Raw genomic sequence first — 22,854 nt, forward strand, 5'->3', positions numbered from 1 at the left:
AGGGGGGGTGGGGCTGCAGTAATTAGCATGCTGATTCTGCATGTAATCAGATCGCCCTCACATGCTCGTGCGGCGCCGGCGCCGGCGTGGGAATGCAGCCGCTCCTGATTGTCTTCGGCGCGGCGTATGCTAATTGTTGATTGTCTCCAATATTATATGCTAATTGTTGGAATTAGCATAATTCATTAACATTTGAGCCCTAATTACACAATGAAAACAGAAAAACACTCAGCTGTGCCCCGACTTCCTGACGCCGCGCTGAAATATTAAAAGTGTTGTTGAGAGGAAATCCAGATTAGTCCCAGATCAAATGTTGTTCCTGCCGTTTTAAAAGGTGTCGGCCCTCAGGTGACAGGAAGTGGCGGGAAGTCGTGTAATTAGCTGCGGCGCAGCTTTTTAGAGATTTAAAGAAACAAACCGTCGTTTGGATTCTCTCTGATGTCTGACGAATTTTAATGAGACGCAAACAAAAAGAAACAAACGGCTGTGATTTCATCATCGTAGCTGCAGCGAGCTAGGACCGCTAACGGCGCTAACGCCACTAACGCTGCTAAAGCTACTGGCGCTGCTAACGCTGATCAGCCGCTACCAATACTCCTAGAGAGAGAAACGTGACGGGAGGAAATAAAAATTGATAAATGGAACAGGAAGTAGAGAAGAACGACTGATAGACGATCAATATGTTGATCAGCTCCAGTCACCAGTTAATCATGGAGGTTCAGGTTTCAGGTCAAGTGACCTCTGATGGGTGACTCGTGACGGAGACCAGGACTCGTGACGGTCACTAGGACTCGTGACGGTTACTAGGACTTGTGAAGGAGACCAGGACTCATGTTGGAGACCAGGACTCGTGACTGAGACCAGGACTCATGACAGAGACCAGGACTCGTGACGGAGACCAGGACTCGTGACGGAGACCAGGAGTCGTGACTGGGACCGGGACTCGTGACTGGGACCGGGACTCGTGACTGGGACCGGGACTCGTGTCTGAGACCAGGACTCGTGACGGAGACCAGGACTCGTGACGGAGACCAGGACTCGTGACGGAGACCAGGACTCGTGACGGAGACCAGGACTCGTGACGGAGACCAGGACTCGTGACGGAGACCAGGACTCGTGACGGAGACCAGGACTCGTGACGGAGACCAGGACTCGTGACGGAGACCAGGACTCGTGACGGAGACCAGGATTCGTGACGGAGACCAGGAGTCGTGACTGAGGCCAGGACTTGTGACGGTCACTAGGACTCATAATGGTCACTAGGACTCGTGTCGGACTCCAGGACTCGTGAGGGAGACCAGGACCTGTGACGAACGCGTTCTGCCTGACGAGGGGCGTGGCAGTGAGCTCAGGTCTGTGGCGTCTCCGGGGCCCCCACGTCTGGGGGTGGGGCCCCCTTGCATCGGAGCGTGGAGGTAATTGAAGCGGGGCTCTAGTCAGGAAATGCTTCCAACCCACAGGAGGGGGCGGGGCCGACGTTAATGAATGGCAGCGGCGTTAAAACGATAACGACTCCCGCGGCGCTCCGGTCCAATCCGAACGGGGAAAACAGGAAACGGCGTAATTGAAAGCTCTTTTCTTCTCCTGCCAATCAAGAGACGAGGACAAGTTTGATGTTCCAATTACTTGTCTTCATGCCGCCCTTAAGCCGCGAGGGCGCCGGAGACCCCGAGGCTTTCCCAGCCCGCCATGATGGACTGGCGGCCATGTTTTCTCAGATTCGGGTTTGACAGAACCATCAAATGTCGCTCACGCTGAGAACACGCCCGCAAACATTCGCCGTTGGCGCGTGTTGCTAATTGATAGTCTTTCTGGTTCGTCCTACCGTCGCCATCGGAACCCGAATCCGGTTCGAAGTCCCCGTTCACGCGCTCAATCCGGTTTCAACACCTCGGCTCGGAAAATGAAATGGCGCGCTCCGTCGGATGGAGCCCAAAAACATCGAGCGTATCAAACGGCGTGATGCGCGGTGTGGCGGTACTTCCTGTTCGCTCAGTATTCTTCACGCCGTCGAGCGCCGGGGCGTCGGCGTGTTTATCAAAGAAATGACTGATCATAATATCAGCCTTATTGGTCTCTGCAGAAATGCCACAACCATCTTGCAGATTACTCCTTGATGAGGAAAATGCAATTAAAACGTCAAGTGCGTTTTATTAGATTCTACCCGCCCTGCAGGGTCGGAGCGGCGCGGGGGTCCCAGGGCGCGCCGGCGATGGATGGCATAGCGAGCAACATTAGCAGAGCCGCGCCAAAATAACAGCCGCTCGCTCCCCCGGTGATCCGCCTCTCATCAGCGCGCAATGCTGAGTGCGTAGCGGCACTAGGTGCATGATGGGATGCGAGCCTCCCATTACGTAAGAGCCGGGACGGTCGGTCAGAAAGTCGGATTCGAAAACAGGATGTGGATGGACCGGAAACGTTGCCGCGCAACGGCGGGAAGGCAGAGGCGCCCACCTCAGACGGTCATAGCATGGCACTGTTAGCATACGAACTAACGGAAGACACACATGACGTACTAGGAGTGCTAAGTTACCACTGATAGCATACCAACTAACAGAAGACAAGCCTAACAAAAAACTAACAGGGTTAAGCTACCACTGATAGCATGTTAGCTATCAGAGGATAAATGTGACAACATACTAGCACGGCTAAGCAACCAATGAGAGCAAACAAGCTAACAGAACACAACGGAACACTAGCAGGGCTAAGCTGCCACTGATAGCATACTAGCTAACAGAAGACAACCAAGCGCTAGCAAGACTAAGCTACCAGTGATAGGACAACAGCTAACGGAGGATAAACATATTAGGAGGGCTAAGCTAACATTGATAGTGTACTAGCTCACAGTGGATAAATCAGACCGAATTTTAGCGCCCATAACATATAAGCATAGCTACTAGTTAGCTTTGACTAGCTAAAAGAGTATAAGCTAACATAACAGCAGCAAGGTTAGGCTAGTTGTGATTGTAAGCTAGCTAACAGATCACAATGTAAATATTAGCAGCGTTAAGCTACTAGCTACTAGTTGTACACTAGTTACCACAACACAACGTTAGCGTTAGCTTGGCGTTAGCTTCTCCAGCTACAGTTAAGACTGTAAACATGAACCTGAAGACATCCGGAACACCAACAAACACAAAAGTTCACGTTGACTTCCTGCCACATTAATCCCCGTGTTCGGGCGGCGGTGGCGTTGTGACCTTTAAAACAGGAGTTTGTTTGGCTACACTTGATAAGATGACGCTGACGGCGGCGGTGAGAAGAAACAAATAAAAAGGAGAAGGAAAATAGATCTTTTTAATGGAGTTTAACAATCGGTCTCTGGTGGACTCATTAGGATGACCAGCCTGACAGATTTTACCGCCACCGGTAATTAGTACGCCGCGAGTTACGGCCACAATCACAGAGTTTCTCTCTTTGACTTTCTCTCGTCACGCTTTAACTTTGGCGGGAGGGTTTCTGCAGGAAGACGGTCAAACGTGTAAAAAGACGACACCGTAAAACCAATAAAACTGTAGGGTTCCTTCTGGGGAACTTTAAGGCTTCCAGCGATATGATAATCCAGGCGCTGTTAATAGGCGTTAGGGCGTGGCCACTGCAAGTTTTTTTCTGTTGGCCACACCCACAGAAATCTAGACTATCAAACAACTGGGTCTGGTTGCTAACTTTAGCATCCAGTAGCTTCTGTAGAACGTTCGCTCCAGGAGGCGGAGCTTAAACGTTACCCTCTCCTCGTCCCCAAAAGATCTTCTCTTCTTCGATGCGTCGGCGATCCTATGTTCCGCAAAAAAAACAAAAAAAAACCAGTAACAAATGTTTGCGTAAATATTAAATGACGGCGGAGACCCGCGGCGCGCTAAAAAACAAATACTTTAAATTGTTTATCAGAGAAAACATTTTCTCATCAATATTCCCTCTGACTTCAATTAGCGATGAGAAAACAAACGTTAATGATCATCAGCAGGATTTTTTTGGAGTGGGGGGGGGTGGTGCGCTTCTTTAACGTTAAAGTTGACTCGCAAACAAAACCCCCCGAAATAGAAACTTCTCCAAGTGCTCATCAAGAGACAACAAGACCCGTCTGAACTCATTTCAGCGCCGCACTCTTTTTTCTGCGCGGCGCTTTTTACTGCCCATCTAATGGCTTATTTATTACATTCATTCTTTATACGCCGGCTCCTGTGTGGCCTCATTACGACTATAGCACTGCTTTGGAATTCCAGGATAATTATGAGCTTCATTGTTTTAATAAGAGTCTCGGTCAGCGCGGATCTCGGCTCGTCTTCCTGGTTCCCGGCGGGACGGATATGAGGGCAGCGCCGGCGCCGGACAGATGGAGGCCGACGCGCTGCAGGTAAATATTTATACGCTGCCGCTGCGTGAAGCGGGGGGGGGAAACTCCGGCCTCATCAACTGTCTTGTGAAAGTGGCGTAAATCTATTCCGCTTTAATAAGTGTGTGTGTGTGTGTGTTTGTGTGATGCGGAGGAAATCGCCGCGTATCCGTCCCGGCGCCGCCACACGTTGGATAAAAAGCGCCGCCGCAGAGTGACCGATTGGATTTCACTCAGCAAAAAAAACCCAAAACATTGAATCATTTGAACATTGACCTCGTCTGGTATCATGAGGTCATAGTGACGTTGCAGGAGGCGGGGCTGTGTGACTAACTTCAGCTCCCCTCTGACGTGAGGACGTCACTGCTCTAATGATGTCACCATTCTAATGATGATGTCACCTCTATGATGACGTTACTGGTCTAATAATGATGTCATAGCTCCAATAATGCTACCGCTGTAATGATGATGTCACCACTCTAATGATGATGTCAACATTCTTATGATGATGTCACCTCTAAAATGATGACGTTACAACTGTAATGATATCACCGCTCTAGTGATGATGTCAACACTATAATACACACCCATTACATACAAAGTGGGATTTCTCCAGACTGAGACTCAACCTCCAATCCTGTCAGAGATCATCATCATCATCATCAGTTTATTTATTATTTACCACCTTTGTAAACAGGTAAACATCCTTAAAGGTCGTCCCTCATGTTCAGAAGCAGCGGCCGCCTGTTTGTAAATAAATTAAAAGCTCGAAGACCTCATTAACACACACACACACACACACTCGGTCGTTTCATCCCACTGATTTCAAACACAACCAGGACATCTGGTCCGGACGTGAACCGGACTTGCGGCGCTCTGGAACCCGGCCTCGGACTTCCGACCCGCCGCCACCCTGCTGCCTCCCCAAGCAGCTCTGGGAGTTGGGGGGGGACCAATGCGGAGGTGTACATTAAAGGTACGGTAGCCCCCCAGCAGGCGGGGGGCGCGGCCCAGCAGGTGGTGACCTTGGCGCTCCCGGCGGAGGCTGCTGGCGGCGTTAATCGGTCCTTGGCGTTGAAGGACGTCGCCCGTCGTGCATAATGAACGCGGCGTCGATCGCTCGCCGTCCAATCGTTTGCCGACAGCCGACGGGGGCCATCTCTGAGTGGATAATGGACGCCCGCCAGTTGCCCCCAGAATCCATTTGTGCCCCCGGAAGCTTCTCTAACGGCCCGTCCTCCGGAGACATCTTCGGAGGCCCCCCGGCTCTGGAGGGCCCGGCACCGCGTTCCTGGTCACTCCCACGCTCCATCAGCCACCATCCGTTAAAAGCAAGCAGGTTTACCCCCAAGACGAGGCGCCAACCCGCGAACGCTATGCCGCCGCTGTCCGCCGAGCGGCTAATTAAACGTATTTATGTCCGCGGGTAAATAAAACCTTCCTTTAAGAGCTGGAGTGCCGAAGAGCGGAACAACACATCAGTATTCCGATCAGGCCCCCCCGCCGCGTTGCTCATGCTAATTAGCTTCCTTGCTTTATGTTACAGCATCTTTATGGCGCCTCTCTCCCAAAAAGAACCATCAAAGCAACTTTTACTTTTATATTAAAGTGTTTAATTTATACGACTTCATCGCTGCTGCTCCGCCGCCGATGAGCGAATCTGAAGCCGACGCGAATAAACCGTTAGCTAACGGAAGCTAAATCCACTCAGCTGCTAGAAAGAAGTCTCAGCTAACCTTCAGGAAGCTAAATTAGCTGCTAAATTAAAGCGTTAGCTTGTCTGAGGCGATAAACAGAAGCTGTTGCGTTTCCTGAAGAAAGTTTTCATTACAAACAGAAGAAACACTGACGACTACATGTCGACGTCTCCATGACCACGCCTCCATGAAGACGCCTCCTTGACGACAACTACACTACATGTCGACGCCTCCTTGACGACAACTCCATGTCGAAGCCTCCATGACGACGCCTCCATAGCAACGCCTCTTTGACGACGACTACATGTCGAAGCCTCCATGACGACGCCTCCTTGAAGACGCCTCCATGACGACGCCTACATGTTGACGACTACATGTCGACGTCTCCATGACGACGCCTCCATGGCAAAGCCAGGCTTTCGATGATCTTGTTTGAATCGCTTCAGTGACGAGTCGTCAGCTTCAGCTTTAGTATTAGAATTAGCTTTAGCATTAGCACCAGCCAGCCGATCCAGACCAGCCTGGTTTTTCCGTCGCCCCACAACCTGAACTTCATGGAGGTGGTTTTATGGAACCGACCGGAGCGTCTGACTGACTGGAGTCAGACTTTATGGAACACACCCCCCACCACCACCACCCTCGCTCCCCGCCGGCGTTTAAAGTCCGAGCACAAACACGCGTCCCGCTCCTGAATCATCATCTGTCCGCATCATCACCGCCGTCCCCCCAGACGCCGTTTAGCGTGTGCGGCCTTGGGGGGCCGTCCTGTGATTCCGGCGTGTGGTCGGCTCCTCCAGCAGGTCGTAAATCTGCCTCCTACCTGAACGTCTCCATCCTGACCGCCGCCGCCCTAAACGCCCCCCCGCCGCCCGCGCTGGGCAGGTGCCAGTGATTCCTGCTCTGCTGAGATCATTAAAGGTATTAGTTACGCCCCCCGCCCCCCCCTCATTAAACATGCTGAATCCATTTGTTTAGCAAGCAGCTGAGGGAGCGATGAGAGTGCGCCGGGGCCCCCACCCGGGCCCCCCGCCCGCCCGGGCCCCGGATTGATTAATAAAGCCGATTCCAGCCGCCGAGACCGCCGCCATGAGGAGGGCGCCGCGAGACGAAGAAGACTCATGCTGACGAAGAGCGGCTTCAAACGACGGATGAGTAAATCTGTCAGTCAAAAGGCCAGAGCTTCCTGTCAGGAGTACGGAAGCCCGACGGCGCCAAAAATAGAACAGGAAGCATCAGATGGTGAAGAAATAATTAATACGAAACCGGAAAATTTTGTCAAACATCAGTTTGAATTTTTTAAATATTAGTTTAACTTTAACATTTTATTTAATAGATTCTGTGTCAGATTTCTGCGGTTTTTAAAACTGTTAACAAACGAAAACGGAATTAATGTTTGTGATAGTAACAAATGTTAGTATTTTGTCAATTATTTTATTTTTTATTTTATTTACTGATGAAAAAAATAAAAGTCATCAAATTTAGCATCAGGCAGACGGACAAACAAAAATAACCAGAAGTCCCGCCTTAAAATGAACCGTTTCCATTGAGACAAACTGATGATTGACAGGAGTTAGCCATGCCCCCTGCAAAGCAGAAGGGCTCTATGGGTGGAGTTTTCAAACTTTATGACCAAATATGGTTATTATGTCAGACTTTATGGTTCAACCTCAGTTATGAATAAATGTTTATCGTTTTATATATTATTTTCCACTTGAAAAGGAAGCCCCGCCCTACTCTGCCTCTGATTGTTCTGGTGACGACCGTGATGCTGAAGCTGAGGCGTCTGACACAAAGTTTGTTGTGTCCGTAAACGGCTTTAATTTTTAAAATGCTTCATATAAATTTTTTTTTAAAATCGCAGAATCTTGGATTATTGTTCTGACGTTGTTACCATAGCAACAGATTCTGACCTCCACACACCAACTTCTTCCACTCCTTCTGACTCCATGAAATCTAATCTGGAATCGTTCGTGGGATTTTCGCATTCTAATCCCGATTTAGCTCCTTCTCCTCTTCCTCCTGCTCCTCCTCCTCTTCCTCCTGCTCCTCCTCTTCCTCCTCATCTTCGGCACGATCGATCTTCCATATCTAACGGTGGGTCCATCTGGAGAAGGTGTTTACAGCTCGGCTGTCAGGAGGGACGCGCCGACATGAGCGATGAAACGCTATCTGCTCGCTGCGTCCACAGATGTTTGTGCGATACGATCTTGGAGGGTTGGAGGTGCCCAGCTGCCTGATGCTCCTCCTCCTCCTCCTCCTCTTCCTCCTCCTCCTCCTCGCTCCTCCGTTAGCGTCCGAACTCTCAGAGATGTTTTATGATGAATCTACATATTTCTTCTCTCGGGGGGGACACACATTATTGGGAAGCACTCGATCTCTGCCTCCATTTCCTGTCGACTCTAATAGCTTCCAGGTGAGAGGTGTTCCTCGCCGCCGCCGCCGCCGGGAGTGGAACGCTTATTAAACCTGTTCTGCTATCGATACAGTTGGTTTGACGCTCACCAGGTTTGACAAACTAAAGATCTCATGTTTGGCGTAACGTTACGACCTCGTGATTTGGCCTCGCCGCGCTGCCCTGAAACCCGAGGCGGGTTCCCGCCGCCGCCGCATTTGGTTTTCATTAAGTTGTGGGTCGGACTATTTAACGATAGCACCCAGGGATTAAGTCATGCTGGAGGTCGCCGCCAAGCCAAACATCCTGCCCCCCCCCCCCCCCCAAGAAAAGCGAAGACAGATGATGAAGGCGAGCAGGTGTAAAGTGTTCTCTGGTGCCGCGCCTTCCCGAGGCGTCCACCGCACCGCGGGTCCTCGAACGCATCGCCGAGGAGGAAGAAACAACGCACGCATCAGGATGGTTTCTACACTCATGTTTGACAGGAGGAGAAACTTTCTCTCACATTTAATTGGTCGTTTCCTGCCTGTGGGCGGGACCAAGATGTAACACGTTTGTATGCAGACGATTACATTAAACACGTTTTACGCGTGTTGCGTGTTCTATTAGGGATCGCTTGTTCTCACGTTTGTGTGCCTTCATTCAAATCTACTAGCGGAACTATGCTAGCAGTGATCCTATGCTAGCTCAAAGTCATCATAACTGCTAGCAGCATTATGCTAACATTTATTCTATGCTAGGTTAAATGACTCATAACTACTAGCAGCGTGATGCTAGCAGTGATTGTATGCTAACTAAAATGTTTCATAGCTGTTGGAAGAATTATGCTAGCAGTGATCATATGCTAGCTAAAAGTCTTCATAACTACTAGCAGCACGATGCTAACAGTTATTCTATGCTAGGTTAAATGATTCATAACTAGTAGCAGCGTGATGTTAGCAGTGATTGTATGCCAGCTAAAATGCTTCATAACTACTAGCAGCATCATGCTAACAGTTCTTCTATGCTAGCTGACGGTTGAGAACACGCATCAGGACCTGGTTCTTCCCAGGAAACACGGTTGGCGAACTAGGACCTTCGGCGGAGTGATTTACATTCCTGCTCTGGCTCCAGTTGGCTCCGGTGTCACGGCGAGGTCCAGACCCGGGACTTTTCCTGTGCTGGATGACTTACAGTCCCCCTGTCAGGCCGGAGCTCCGCTAAATCTGCGCCTGTCGTAGCATCGCCATGACATCATCACCGCACAGGAAATGGTGTTTAACGTTGGAGAGCGCAGATGTACGGCGAGCAGCGGTGACATCATGTCACTTAACTCCATTCTTCACCCAAAGCAAACACACCTGCACTCACTCACCCCCCCCAAACCACCTCTCATCCCCCCTCACCCATTGATTAAAAAATATTTCAACTATTCCTCAGAAACAACATCAGGAACGTTTTTGGCTCCGTCTGTCCAGTTTAAACACCACTGTTAGCATAGCATAGAATATGACATCATAGTTAGCATAGCATAGCATAACACAAACCCAGCACACACATTAGCTGTGCTAAGCTACATCTATCATGTAGACGATGATCACACTTCTTGTCCCCCTAATTTTAGCTGTTAGCCGCTAATGGCTACATAGGTGATGTCAGTCAAATGGCTAACAGCGATTGGTTCTCCTCAATCAAAAGAGGGTGGAGTCTAAAAGAGCACCCACAAACTCATCTGAACTGATTCACACTAGAATTATTGGGGGCGGAGCTCGGGTCAGGTGACTTGAAATCCGTCACAAACTGAAGTTTGTGTTGACTTCTTTTTGTCATGTGACTTCCTGTCGTCCTTCTGGTGCGGTAATCATCAGAACGCGTCGTAGCTCTTCTTCTTCTTCTTCTTCTTCGTCTCTCGCCCTGGGAGTCGGACGCTGGCAGCGGCGGCAAGGACGTTGGCGGCGAATGCGGCGCTTCTCTCCGTTAGCCTCGTTAGCGCCGGTCTACGCTAACGAGCACATAAACTTCAAATCATCAAAACTCGCTGCCGACGACAGAGAGAAACTTAATTGTGCCTGAAGCCTCGGCGGGCCGGCGCCGCCAAGCCCCGCCCCCTCCCCCCAGTAAAGGGGGGGGGGGCTTCCTGCTCCGATAGCGGTCTGTTCTGGTCCAACGCGATTGAAACCAGACATCCTGCTCCAGCCGGCCAGCTGATAAAGACCTCCAAACTTTAAAGAGCACTTATCACTCCGACCCCCCAGGACCAAAGACTCACTGATGATGTCATCGCCTGATTGATAACTAATCAATAGAAGCTTTGATCCGTCAGCCTCCACCCCCTCCTGCTCAGGGTTACTGGTTCTACTGGACCGGTTCTGGGTCTCGGTTCTCCAGGGGTTCAACATCCAACTACAAACACTGATGCTAACAGCTAAAGGATAACGGCTAACAGCTAAACTCCACCGGTTAACAGCTAAAGGCTACCGGCTGACAGCTAAACACTACCAGCTAACAGCTAAAAGCTACCGGCTAACAGCTAAAAGCTACCGGCTAACAGCTAAAAGCTACCAGCTAACAGCTAAACGCGACCAGCTAAAGGCTAGCAACTAATAGCTCACGTTCATGGTAATCTCAGCTGTTCTAATTAACTGACCAATAGCACAGCAGCAAAGTTTCACTGTCAGCCAATCAGCTTTCTCTACCGATTTAAACTAATCTTAAACTGCTGAGGTCACTTTAGTTTACTTATTCTGGGATGTCATGAGACACAAATGTTTCTCTTACCTGTTTCCGGTGTCCGGTTGTCATCCTGCGCCGGTTCGGTTCCGTTAAATCTATCACCGATACAAACACACCGCGAGTCCAGAAAGCGCGTGAGCCCGGAGCTACGGGCCCGCGAGACGTACAGGCGTCTGACGTCATCTGTCTCTCTCTCCGCCCAGATCAACACGCACCTGCTGCAGGTCAGCGGGTCATCCCAGACACTACGTCGATCATCCGGGTTCTGTGACTTCGTCATCACCCCGGAAGTCTGTCACGCTGATTTCCAATCAGTTTTGGTCGCGCGTTTGAAAAACTTTATTTACCGTCTCAGCGGTTCCTTAAGTTTTGTAAGAGTCACGACTCACAAACCGGAAACCGGAACGGGACTAAGGGCATTTATTGAATTGTTTTATACTTAAAAGGAATTTTTTAGACCTAATATAAATAATGTTCTATATATTTTTAATATATTTTTACTAAAAATATATGTATTAAAAATATTTTTTAATTTAGCTAAAACTAAATCAAATCAAAACATATCTTTATTTTTAGGGCGTATTTTATATTACTTATAGAAAACATTTTATGTGTGGTTATGTATATTTATTTTTTTAGGGCGTGTTATATTTTATAAATATATATTATTTTTGTATCTATTTGTGTGTGCGTGTGTATTTAGGGGCGTACTTAAGAGCTAAGAAAAGTCTTAAACAACATAACAGAAATAAAATGTATCTAGTATCGATTAAAATACTATTCTGGCCTGATCAAGACTGATTGATCTCCTCACAGATCATCTGGGGCCCCTAAGAGACCAGCTGGGGTCCTCCAGGAGTCTGGTTCTGCTGAAGTTCCGGTCCAATCTGGCTGAAGTTTTACTCAAACAAGCATGAATTAAAAACGAATGGTTAGAGACACCACTGCCACACAAGTAGAGTTCAAGCCAAATGTAATCTTTATTCGTAGACTGTTTCTGTACAAAAAGCACTGATCACAGGAAAAATAAAAACATGCATCTATTTACAGCATGGCCAGAGACGGAGAAAGAAAGGACCCGGGCGGTGCCCCGGGGTCACAGACGTTAGGTAAACATTGTGCTTCATATAATTTGATGATATATTTCATATTTCACAAAGATGCAGCTCCTCCTCCTCGTTCACATTGAAGTCAAACATTGAGTAAAGTATATTTGCAGTTTTAAAACCAGGTCGGTTAGAAGCTAAACTTTCTACAAACATAAAACACGCATCAACCTGTTGGATGTAGACGGGCGTTTATTAGTGGCGCCGATAAAATGGCTTCTAGAGTCGGATCAGCTGACGCGGCGGCGATGGCGGCCGTAGGGTTTTGCTAGTTTGCTGGATTTGCATAAAGTTTCATCGAATTCCCGCCCACACCTTTGATTATTGAACACGTGTTTCTGCTGATGGGGCGGCGTCATGTTTTAGGCGTTAAAGGGATGTCAGTGGTTGTGGTCTAAAACGTGAAGATGAGATCTGGGTCTCAAAAGTTCTGACAGGAATGAAACGTTCAATCAGAGCGTGAATTCGATGACGTCATTGATGTTCCTGCCAGTTTTATCCTCGTGGGCTGATGCTATCAGATATTGCTCTTAGGACGGCTAGCTGCTAACGTAGCCTTTCAGGTGAGCTCAGCGCTAACAGAAACCTGATGGAGAATCTTCAGCACAGCCTGAGGCTCATTGCTGGTGTCCGACTGGCGCCAATGGGCGGGCCTTAAACGGAGGTGTGGTCACAATGACGGTTCAGTCGAGTCTCATCTCTACATTGTTAAGAATGTCATGATGAAGGAGAACAGCCAAGTGGCGTGCCTGTGGGGGCGGGGCTACACAACAAGCCAATCAAATGTTTCTTGATTTAAAAAGTCACACTGGATCTAAAGTCAATGCTGCACGACGTTCACGGCTTCATAACGCAGTAGCCTCGTCTACATCCACCTCGACCAATGGCTGGCTCCGATTAACAGACTCCGCTCTGATGAACATCTGATGTCGCCTCTCGTGGATCAAGATGATGGCTGCTCCAAACTGTCTCACTGTGTGAACCTGGGCTTTTTCACTGCGTGAACCTGGACTGTTTCACTGTGTGAACCTGGACTGTTTCACTGCGTGAGCTTGGACCGTTTCACTGTGTGAACCTGGACTGCAGCACTGACTTTAGACGAGCTGTTAGTCGTGAATTAAAGTGATCGGTCTGACTCATCAAATAAATGTAGAGTCGTCCATGAACCCGATGTCGTCAGTTGTAAGGCATCAAACGCGACTTGTAGTTCTTGTAGTTTTTTCGCGGACGACCAGCTGGCGTCAGGAACACGGTTTGCATAATAAAGGATCTAGATTGCGTGAGAACGACGAGCAGCACCATCAGACGACACCGACGGAGGTTTCCTTGAGATCAGAGACCCATTTGAGAAATTTGCTTCCTGTTCTGAAATCGTACAATCATTCTCACCAAAAAACACAAAGACTTGAACGATATTAAGATGGAAAAAATCCTCTAAACACCAAAGAGATCCTTCCGTCCAAAAACAAGTCGATCAATAGAAGCTTCTGAAATAGAAAAAAATTCACATGACACGGATTTGTGCCGTTTGTGAACGGCAGGAAAAAAAAACTTCGGTGCATATCGTTTTCTTATTTTTTTTTTACGACAGTTTTTTTGTTCTTTTTTTGCTAAGCTCTTAAGTGCCCCAACAAAAAAAAAATAGTGCATTAAGAAATAACCATGAGTATACGTTCACGATAATACACAAAGGACGAGAAGAACACAAATGATGCTGTTTACAAAAAGTTAAATATCGGAAAAGCATTTTCTTTACAAAAGTGGTGATTTTTTTTACGTCCTGCCTCCAAAAACAAAGTGACACGTCATGACGTCGCGGTTTGTTTTTACAAAAGGGTCGACTTTTCTCTCACTTGTTCACTCTTTTTACAATATCTAAAAGGTATTAAGACATCAAACGTGTTGACAGATATATTGGAGACTATCATTCAGGCCTAAAACACAAAGGAGCGCCCCGAAAACAGACTTTATAAATACATAGAAAAGAAGCACGAGAACGAGAGAATCTGGTGCCCGAGCAAGATTCAAAACCGCCGGCAGCTGTTTCTGGTGGAACCCGCCGGCCAATCAGACGGAGAGAACCATGAGAACAAGCTGAAGACGACGGTCGGGCGGCCAATTGGGCGGCCTGACGTTTGTTCGTCCGACGGTAAATCTATGGTACAAAGAAAAAGTCGTCTCAGAAAACCGTCGGAAGTTTCCTCACATTTAAAAAAAAAAAAAAAGTTGGAAGATTTTTAGACTCTTTTGGTTCACCGAGAGCTTCTGAGGCGGGACAGCCAATCACAGGAGGTCGCTGGAGTCATGTGACGCGTTCAATGCGGGCTTTAGTGTTTTGAAGGTTTAAAATGAACTTGAGCCAAATCATTCACGCCCAATTGATTTGACTAGCTGTGTTGTCATAGCAACGTCAGTCGCATCGTCTTGGATCCATGGTAACAGCTGGTAGATTAAAAACGCCTCAGGCTTATTGTATTAATGGAGCACCGGAACCTGAATATCATTGGCTTGATGTCAACCTCGTTATCCAATCACATGGTGGTCAGAAGCTCCCGGTGGACACGCCCCCATCCTGTCTCACAGTGCTTCAAATGGATCAGAGACCTGTTTCCTGACACCACTACTCACACAGCATGCCCCGCCCCTCACAGGTCACATGGTTGACCTTTGACCTGCTTTCAGGAAGTCTGGTCCAGGATTTGATGTCCGTTGTCTTAGCGACGCGTCGTCAATTCATCAGTGGAGACTTTTTCTTTCTGCCGTGACGGGTCGGTGGGGGTCGGGAAAGACGAGGACGATTTTATCGCCGCGATTGTGGGTGGGGCCATTGGCGCTGGAGGGGGTTCGGGGTGTCTGGCGGCGGTGGCTGAGATTCCTCCTCACATGGGCGGGACGATCAGACCTGCCATCGCTGAGAGACACAAACACATCGAGATGAACAGTTTTTAAAAGGTGATATCTGGAAATAACCACATATAAATATATAAATATATAAAAAATATATTAAATATACAAAATATAAATATTATAAATTTACTAAATATAAATATAGTATAAATATACTAAATATACTTATAAATAATACACTAAATATAAATATAATAATATACTAAATATCCTAAATGTAAATATAATAAATACGAATTAAAAACAATAAATATAGTAACTGATTAGAGGTAACAACCCAGTGGATTCATCTGGAGGGAATAAACAAACTGATGTTGTGTCTGAATCAGATGAAATATGAAAAAGAGGTCTGTTGACTTCTAAACCCGCTGCTGCCCCCCCCCGACTAGTTAGGACTTCCAGTCCGGCTTTGGAGCCCCCCAGAGGACAGACGGACTCTCCTCTGTACCCATTAAACACGGAGTTCCTCATGGTTCCGTGTTGGGACCACTACTCTTTACTCTCTTTGCTCCCAGTTGATGATTTGACCAGAAACTTCGATATGCAGATGATACACAACTATATGGATGAAACCGGGTGAAACTAATGACGTTATTAAACATAAACACATCTTCATTCGTGTTCGGGTCCGTCCCAGTTGGACTAAAATATCTTCATAAGACCCCCCCCCCATCTGGGACATCATGATCCCAGGCTCCAGGTTCACCTATGATCCCAAACGGGTCGGTTCTGATCGGTTCATGAGGTTCCTTCATTGAACTACTATTGTGATCAATACGATGATACACATATAGATGGCCCTGATCACTTTGATTGGTTATCAATATCAGCTCCCGATCAGTGGGTTTGAACCCACCTGCCTCAGGTGCATCTGACCCCAAACTGACCCTGATTCCATCATCAGACGACAGCAAAGATGACGACGATGATGATGATGATGATGATGATGATGATGATGATGATGATGATGGTGATTCAGTTTGAATTCTTTTCTTTAAAAATTATTTTTATTCTCTTTACAAACAATAAATTCACTGGTTTGTCGAGTGGTTTTGATTTAATTTACTTTAATGAAATAAATTTAAACCCCAGAAAAATCATCAAAATGGGAAAACAGTTGATGCTTTTGGTTTGAACCAATGACGGAGAAGAAACTCCGTTTATGCCAGAAGTTATGGATCAACTTTGACCTTTGACAATCTAACATCTCTACCATTACTGATGTCCAGGTGGGATGAGGACGAGGGGGGGTCTGACAGGTGGAGCGTGGGGGCGGGGTGGGATGCTCACCCTGGAGGTTGCTGCCATTGGTGGTGGTGCAGGTGGGGGGCGGGGAGGTCTGTGGCCGCACGACGGGGGCGAAGGCGCTCTTCTGTTTGACTGTGGAAACCATATGGACAGGAGAGAATGAATCAGGAGCCGAGGAAGAGAGAGGAGGAGGAAGAGGAGGTGAGGGGGGGGCTGAGGAGTCCAAAAGGAGGAGGTGAGAAGGACGGGGGGGGTCCTACAGGAAGAGGAGGAGGAGGAGGAGGGAAGGGGGAGGCCTACAGGACGTTACAGTCATGAGTGGGTGAGTGACGGGATGAAGGTGGATCATGCAGGATGGGGGGAGGAAGAGGCGGTCCTGCCTGGGGGCGGGGCCGAGGAGCTTCTGGAGGAACAAACATGCTCCAAACAAACAGCTGGCAAAGTTGATCCATAACTTAAAGGACTTTTATTTTGAAAAACCAACCTGAGAGCAGCAGCGGCGCCGTCCATACAAACTGAGTAGGTGTGTGTGTGTGTGTGTGTGTGTGTGTGTGTGTGTGTGTGTGTGTGTGTGTGTGCTTCAGACGTGATCAGATGGAGACTGGCGCTTGAGTAAGCATGTGGTTAGCTTAGCTTAGCTTAGCATAATGACTGGAAGCAGCTGGGAACAGCTAGCCCGCGTCTGTTGTGGCCGCTAACGCTAACAAATGGTTCCCCTTTAAGCCCCGCCCCTCCTTGGACCATGGTTTTTCACATCAGGCTGGTGACATCATCACCAGAGGTGACATCATTGAAACCCTTCCTTCGGTTTTACTTTACCTTAGCGCCACGTAGCGATTACCTAGCTAACCTCTACATTCTTCCTGTTGATGATATCACAAGTAAACATTGGCGTGTTGTTAATATGTTAACATGTTTCACGTGTCACCGGCATGTCGACAAAAACTTCCTGTCTAATTTTCCTGTTCAACGGCCTTAGCTATCTGTGCTCGGCTACGCTAACCATGTCCTGATTGGTGCTACCTGTGCTTGGCTACGCAAACCGTGTCCTGACTGGTGGTACCTGTGCTTGGCTACGCTAACCGTGTCCTGACTGGTGCTACCTGTGCTAGGCTACGCTAACCGTGTCCTGACTGGTGTGTGGGCGGGGCCAGGGGTCCTGTGAATGGTTTGAACATGAAGCTGTGAATGGAGCGGGATGTGAACGTTCCTGCTAACATGCTAACAGGCGTCAGTGTGTCCTGGATCCCTCCCCCCTCCTCCCTCCTTCTCGACGTCTGCCGGTTGTTTTTCCAGCGGATTTTAATGAATGCATGAGGGATGTTAGTGGGGTTAGTGGAGGAGGTGAGGATGAGGAGGAGGAGGAGGATGGACAGGGGGGGACAGTCAGAGCAGGTGAACAATGCGTGGCGATGTTCAGCCGACATTCAGAAACCCAGCCAGGCGAGAAGCGAGCCCACCTTTTGTTTGGTCGCCGGGGACAACAACATCAGCTGGCGCCGAGCTGGACGCCTCCTAAACGAGTCTCACTGAGGCTTACCGGCGCTTTGAAACACGAGCCAAACAACGGAGCGCTCCCCCCGGGCGGGTTTACACTTTACCGGGCTCCACAAACGCACCTGCTCCTTCCAAGGAGCTCCGACTTCAGGCGTGATAATCAGTTTCAGAGGAGCAGCGGAAACCACTGAAGCTCCGCCTCCGCTCCTGCAGCGCCTCGCTTTCATTCGCCGTGCCGGAACCGTTCGACAAGCGCTACGCAGCCGCAAGCTAACGGTTAGCTTCAGGACGGTTCGCTAGTTCTAGTCAGACCAACAACTAACAGCTGATCAACCCTCCTCTACCTGAAGAAGAGACTAGTTTAACACCTGAAGAAGAGACTAGTTTAAACACCTGAAGAAGAGACTAGTTTAAACACCTGAAGAAGAGACTAGTTTAAACACCTGAAGAAGAGACTAGTTTAAACACCTGAAGAAGAGACTAGTTTAAACACCTGAAGAAGAGACTAGTTTAAACACCTGAAGAAGAGACTAGTTTAAACACCTGAAGAAGAGACTAGTTTAAAAGACCTGAAGAAGAGACTAGTTTAAAAGACCTGAAGAAGAGACTAGTTTAAACACCTGAAGAAGAGACTAGTTTAAACACCTGAAGAAGAGACTAGTTTAAACACCTGAAGTAGAGACTAGTTTAAACACCTGAAGAAGAGACTAGTTTAAACACCTGAAAAAGAGACTAGTTTAAACACCTGAAGAAGAAGAGACTAGTTTAAACACCTGAAGAAGAGACTAGTTTAAAAGACCTGAAGAAGAGACTAGTTTAAACACCTGAAGAAGAGACTAGTTTAAAACACCTGAAGATGAGACTAGTTTAAACACCTGAAGAAGAGACTAGTTTAAAACACCTGAAGAAGAGACTAGTTTAAACACCTGAAGAAGAGACTAGTTTAAACACCTGAAGAAGAGACTAGTTTAAAAGACCTGAAGAAGAGACTAGTTTAAACACCTGAAGAAGAGACTAGTTTAAAACACCTGAAGAAGAGACTAGTTTAAACACCTGAAGAAGAGACTAGTTAAAACACCTGAAGAAGAGACTAGTTTAAACACCTGAAGAAGAGACTAGTTTATAACACCTGAAGAAGAGACTAGTTTAAACACCTGAAGAAGAGACTAGTTTAAACACCTGAAGAAGAGACTAGTTTAAAAGACCTGAAGAAGAGACTAGTTTAAACACCTGAAGAAGAGACTAGTTTAAAACACCTGAAGAAGAGACTAGTTTAAACACCTGAAGAAGAGACTAGTTTAAAACACCTGAAGATGAGACTAGTTTAAACACCTGAAGAAGAGACTAGTTTAAACACCTGAAGAAGAGACTAGTTTAAACACCTGAAGAAGAGACTAGTTTAAACACCTGAAGAAGAGACTAGTTTAAACACCTGAAGAAGAGACTAGTTTAAACACCTGAAGAAGAGACTAGTTTAAACACCTGAAGAAGAGACTAGTTTAAACACCTGAAGAAGAGACTAGTTTAAACACCTGAAGAAGAGACTAGTTTAAACACCTGAAGAAGAGACTAGTTTAAACACCTGAAGAAGAGACTTCGTGCTTTAAAAGCTTTCAGCCAACTCAGCGTTACTCAACTTGCTCCGCCCACCAGAAGCGTTCTATGACATCACTTCCTGGCTTGTAAAGACATCAAACATGGACCAACAGAATCCGTGTCGTTTAAACCGTCTCCTCGTCTGACCAATCAGATCACCCAACCAGACGCTGTCATTAGCGTTTTTCTCTGCCCCCCCCCCCTCTGCTGCCTCATTGGCGAGCTAACTGGCGACTCACTTGCGTAGGCGGAGTTGGCAGAGCCGTTGAGGAAGCTGGGGGAGCCGGGGACGCCCAGGTTGGTCATGCCGGCGCCATAGCCGTTCATGGTGGAGGTGATGGTGTTGTAGTTGGACTGCTGGGGGGTGGAGCTGGGGGCGTAGCCGCGAGGAGACACGCTGTTGGAGTTACGGGAGTAACCTGGAAGAGGAAGCATGACATCATTAACTGACCTTTGACCTCCTACTGAGGCTCCACGTCCCCGGCTGCCTAAGTCCGATGTAGCAGCGCCCCCCCCCCCCCCCCGGGGCCCGCCCTCATCCACCTCCCCCCCCCCCTCTTTGTTTGGGCCGACGCTGAACGGGAGGGGCTGTTGGAGCGCTGCCCAGGAAGAGGCGAGAAGCAACCGTCGAATCACACCATGAGGGCGGAGTCATCAAGGCGGAGTCACACCATCAGGGCGGAGTCAAGCTGCTGGCATTTTGTCCTGAATGTTACTTTGATGATTTGTTTGTTGTTCTGGAATAAATTAACAACAACAAATCACAGCGAAGGACGAGGAAGGGCTCTGCCCACTATGTTTTGGCTCCTCCCACCACCGTGACACACGCAGTGCTAAATTACGATCCACTTCCTGTTTGTGTCACGATGCACACCATTTTCAGCGTTTTTCACTGATTGTTTCAAATCTGATGTTCAGGTTGGTAACTCCTCCTCCTGACTCCACCTCCTGACTCCTCCCCAAACATCTGCCGTCCTCCTATAGGCTGACCCTGAATAGACTGCGCCACTCTGAAACAGCGCCGTAAATCACTCTTCTCCTGCGTCGGAGGAGGCGGAGCCTCTGGAGCCTATGTTTTTATGAATGTTTTAATCGCGCTCGTAACGGCGAGCGGCACAAAGAGCCGTTTCACGTCGCCTCCGACCCTCGGCGGAATGTTTCCGACCGGAGAGCAAATAAACGACCGACTTATGAATTTCCAGCCTGGTTTCCCATGACCTCATCCTGAAAGGTGTTCACCGGCATCCGACGGGGGAAGCAGACCGCCGTTTGGAGGGTGGGGTGGAGGGGGAGGGGCTCTATCTGCTTCCTGCATCACGAAACGACCACTGCGCTCACACACGCACACACACACACACACACACACACGCAGGGGATTGTGGGTAGCGGGCTCACCCTGGTCGGCCTGCGAGGCCTCGCTGATGTTGACGGCGAGCTGGCTGCTGAAGGAGTTCACACCCATCATCCCTGAATGCGCCGCCGAGCCGGTGAGGGACGGCAGCTGGTTGTGGCTGCGGGGGACGCTGTAGAGCGCCTCGGTGAGGTCGGCCGCTCGCTTCAGGATGATCTCCTGCAGAGAATGGATACACACCTGAGATTCAACACGAAATGCTTCCATTTGATTTGATTTAACAGAAGACAGGAAGTCGACCCTCCATTGTCCAATCAGAATGAAGGTCGACAACGGAGAACAGGAAGGAGATGAAAGAGAAGGAAGTGAGGAAAATGAAGTGAAGGAAGGAAAGGAAAGAAAATGACTAAAAAAAGAGGAAGGAAAGAAAGGAAGAAACAGGAAGACAGAAAGGAAGTGAGAAGAAAAGAACAGGAAATGGAAGAAGGTGGTTATAAAAAGGGTAATTCAGTAAAAAATGAAAAAAAAAACACAAAATAATGGGAAGACAAAATTAAAAAAATTAAGGAAAATAGGAAAGGGAGGAAATGTAAGAAAGGAAATAGGACAAAAGGAAGGAAGTAAAGGTGAAAGAAGAGAGGAGGTGTGATGCAGCCTGACCTCAGAGGTCAGAGGTCAGGGTGGTGCGGACCCACCTGGTTGTTGTGGGGCATCCCGTAGAGCGCCTCCACCAGGTCGGCGGCTCGCTTCAGCAGCACCTCCTGCAACAGAGGAGGGGGTTAGTCCTGCTGACGGGGGGCGTTCGAGGCCGTCGGATATCTGAGTGTTTAAAATCATCACAGCAGCGGCATCGGGACGCGGCCCAAACCACACACACTAACAGGAACCAGAACCTCCTTCAAAATAAAACAGGACCGAACCGAAAAACAGTTTACTGTGTTTACAGAGGAGAGAACCAATCAGAGGCCTCGGCCAGCAACAGGTGACAACAACCTGACACACCTGTTCACAAACACAACAGGAACCCACACACACACACACACACACACACACACACACACAAACACACACACATGCAAACAAAAAAACACATACGCACATTGACACATAAACACTCACACAAACCCACACACACACACACACACACACACACACACACACACACACACACACACACACAAACACACACACATGCAAACAAAAAAACACATACGCACATTGACACATAAACACTCACACAAACCCACACAAACACACACACACACACACACACATACACACACACACACACACTCTCCCTCTGTCTCGCCCGGGGCTGTTTTCCCACCAGCCCACAGGAGAGGAAGCGTCCAATCAGAGCGCTGGCAGCCCAGCAGGTCGCCACGGCGATAATTGTTCATAACAATAACAGCACTAATAAATAGATGGACCACAGGAGGAGGAAAGAAGGAGGGATGAAAGGAGGAGCAAAAACAGGAGCAAAGGAAACAAAAGAGGAAAACAGGGAAAAGGAAAAAAGAAAGAAAAGAGGATAATAAAAGGAAATTATGGGAAGTAATAACGGAAACAAAAAGGAAACTACAAGAATGGAAGCAAGAAAGACAAAAGCAGAGTTAATTTTACCTCCAGAAAATAGTGCATCCCTGGGATGCGCTTCAAGGAAAATTTGTGCATCCCAACATGACGTTTATGCATCCCAAAAGTAATAACAGAATATACGATAGAAGCATATGCAAGGATTGAGTTTTGTCAATAGTACAATATAAAAACTAAACACACTGTTAATTTTAATGTTTTTATTAATAACATCATAACTAAAAGTAAAAAGAAAAAAAGGAATAAAATTATATATTAGTTTCATCAAAATGTTAAATCCTGGTAGTCATTAAAAAAAGATGTAATAAATTTTTTTGGACTTCCGCTTTTCACTCAATAGTTTTCTTTGCCTTTAATTCACATTTTCTCCTGTGGACCCTGAACCAAGCTGACAGAACCTTCACACACACATTTCAGTA

General features: G+C 47.8%; 2 protein-coding genes across 4 annotated transcripts in view; both read right to left on the reverse strand.

Annotated features, from left to right (window-relative positions):
• LOC137602348 (GRIP1-associated protein 1-like) overlaps positions 1 to 8,863 on the reverse strand; it is a 79,566-nt gene extending 70,703 nt beyond the window's left edge. Inside the window, exon 1 of the mRNA XM_068324967.1 lies at positions 7,941 to 8,863. The gene's annotated coding sequence lies outside the window, so the exon portion shown is untranslated. The remainder of the gene's footprint in view (positions 1 to 7,940) is intronic.
• Positions 8,864 to 12,095: 3,232 nt separating this feature from the next.
• The window catches only part of LOC137602347 (transcription factor COE3-like), a 78,548-nt gene continuing 67,789 nt past the window's right edge, over positions 12,096 to 22,854 (reverse strand). For 2 of the 3 annotated variants that reach the window (XM_068324965.1, XM_068324964.1), the window contains exons 12-16: positions 21,535 to 21,600; positions 20,884 to 21,058; positions 19,728 to 19,907; positions 16,438 to 16,527; positions 12,096 to 15,151 (exon numbers count right to left, since the gene is read on the reverse strand). In XM_068324965.1, coding sequence (XP_068181066.1) covers positions 15,120 to 15,151; positions 16,438 to 16,527; positions 19,728 to 19,907; positions 20,884 to 21,058; positions 21,535 to 21,600 — 543 coding nt within the window. In that variant the 3' untranslated portion in view covers positions 12,096 to 15,119. The remainder of the gene's footprint in view (positions 15,152 to 16,437; positions 16,528 to 19,727; positions 19,908 to 20,883; positions 21,059 to 21,534; positions 21,601 to 22,854) is intronic. The other variant, XM_068324966.1, reaches the window with a different exon arrangement.

Source organism: Antennarius striatus, chromosome 10, assembly GCF_040054535.1.
Source record: "Antennarius striatus isolate MH-2024 chromosome 10, ASM4005453v1, whole genome shotgun sequence".
NCBI lineage: Eukaryota > Metazoa > Chordata > Actinopteri > Lophiiformes > Antennariidae > Antennarius > Antennarius striatus.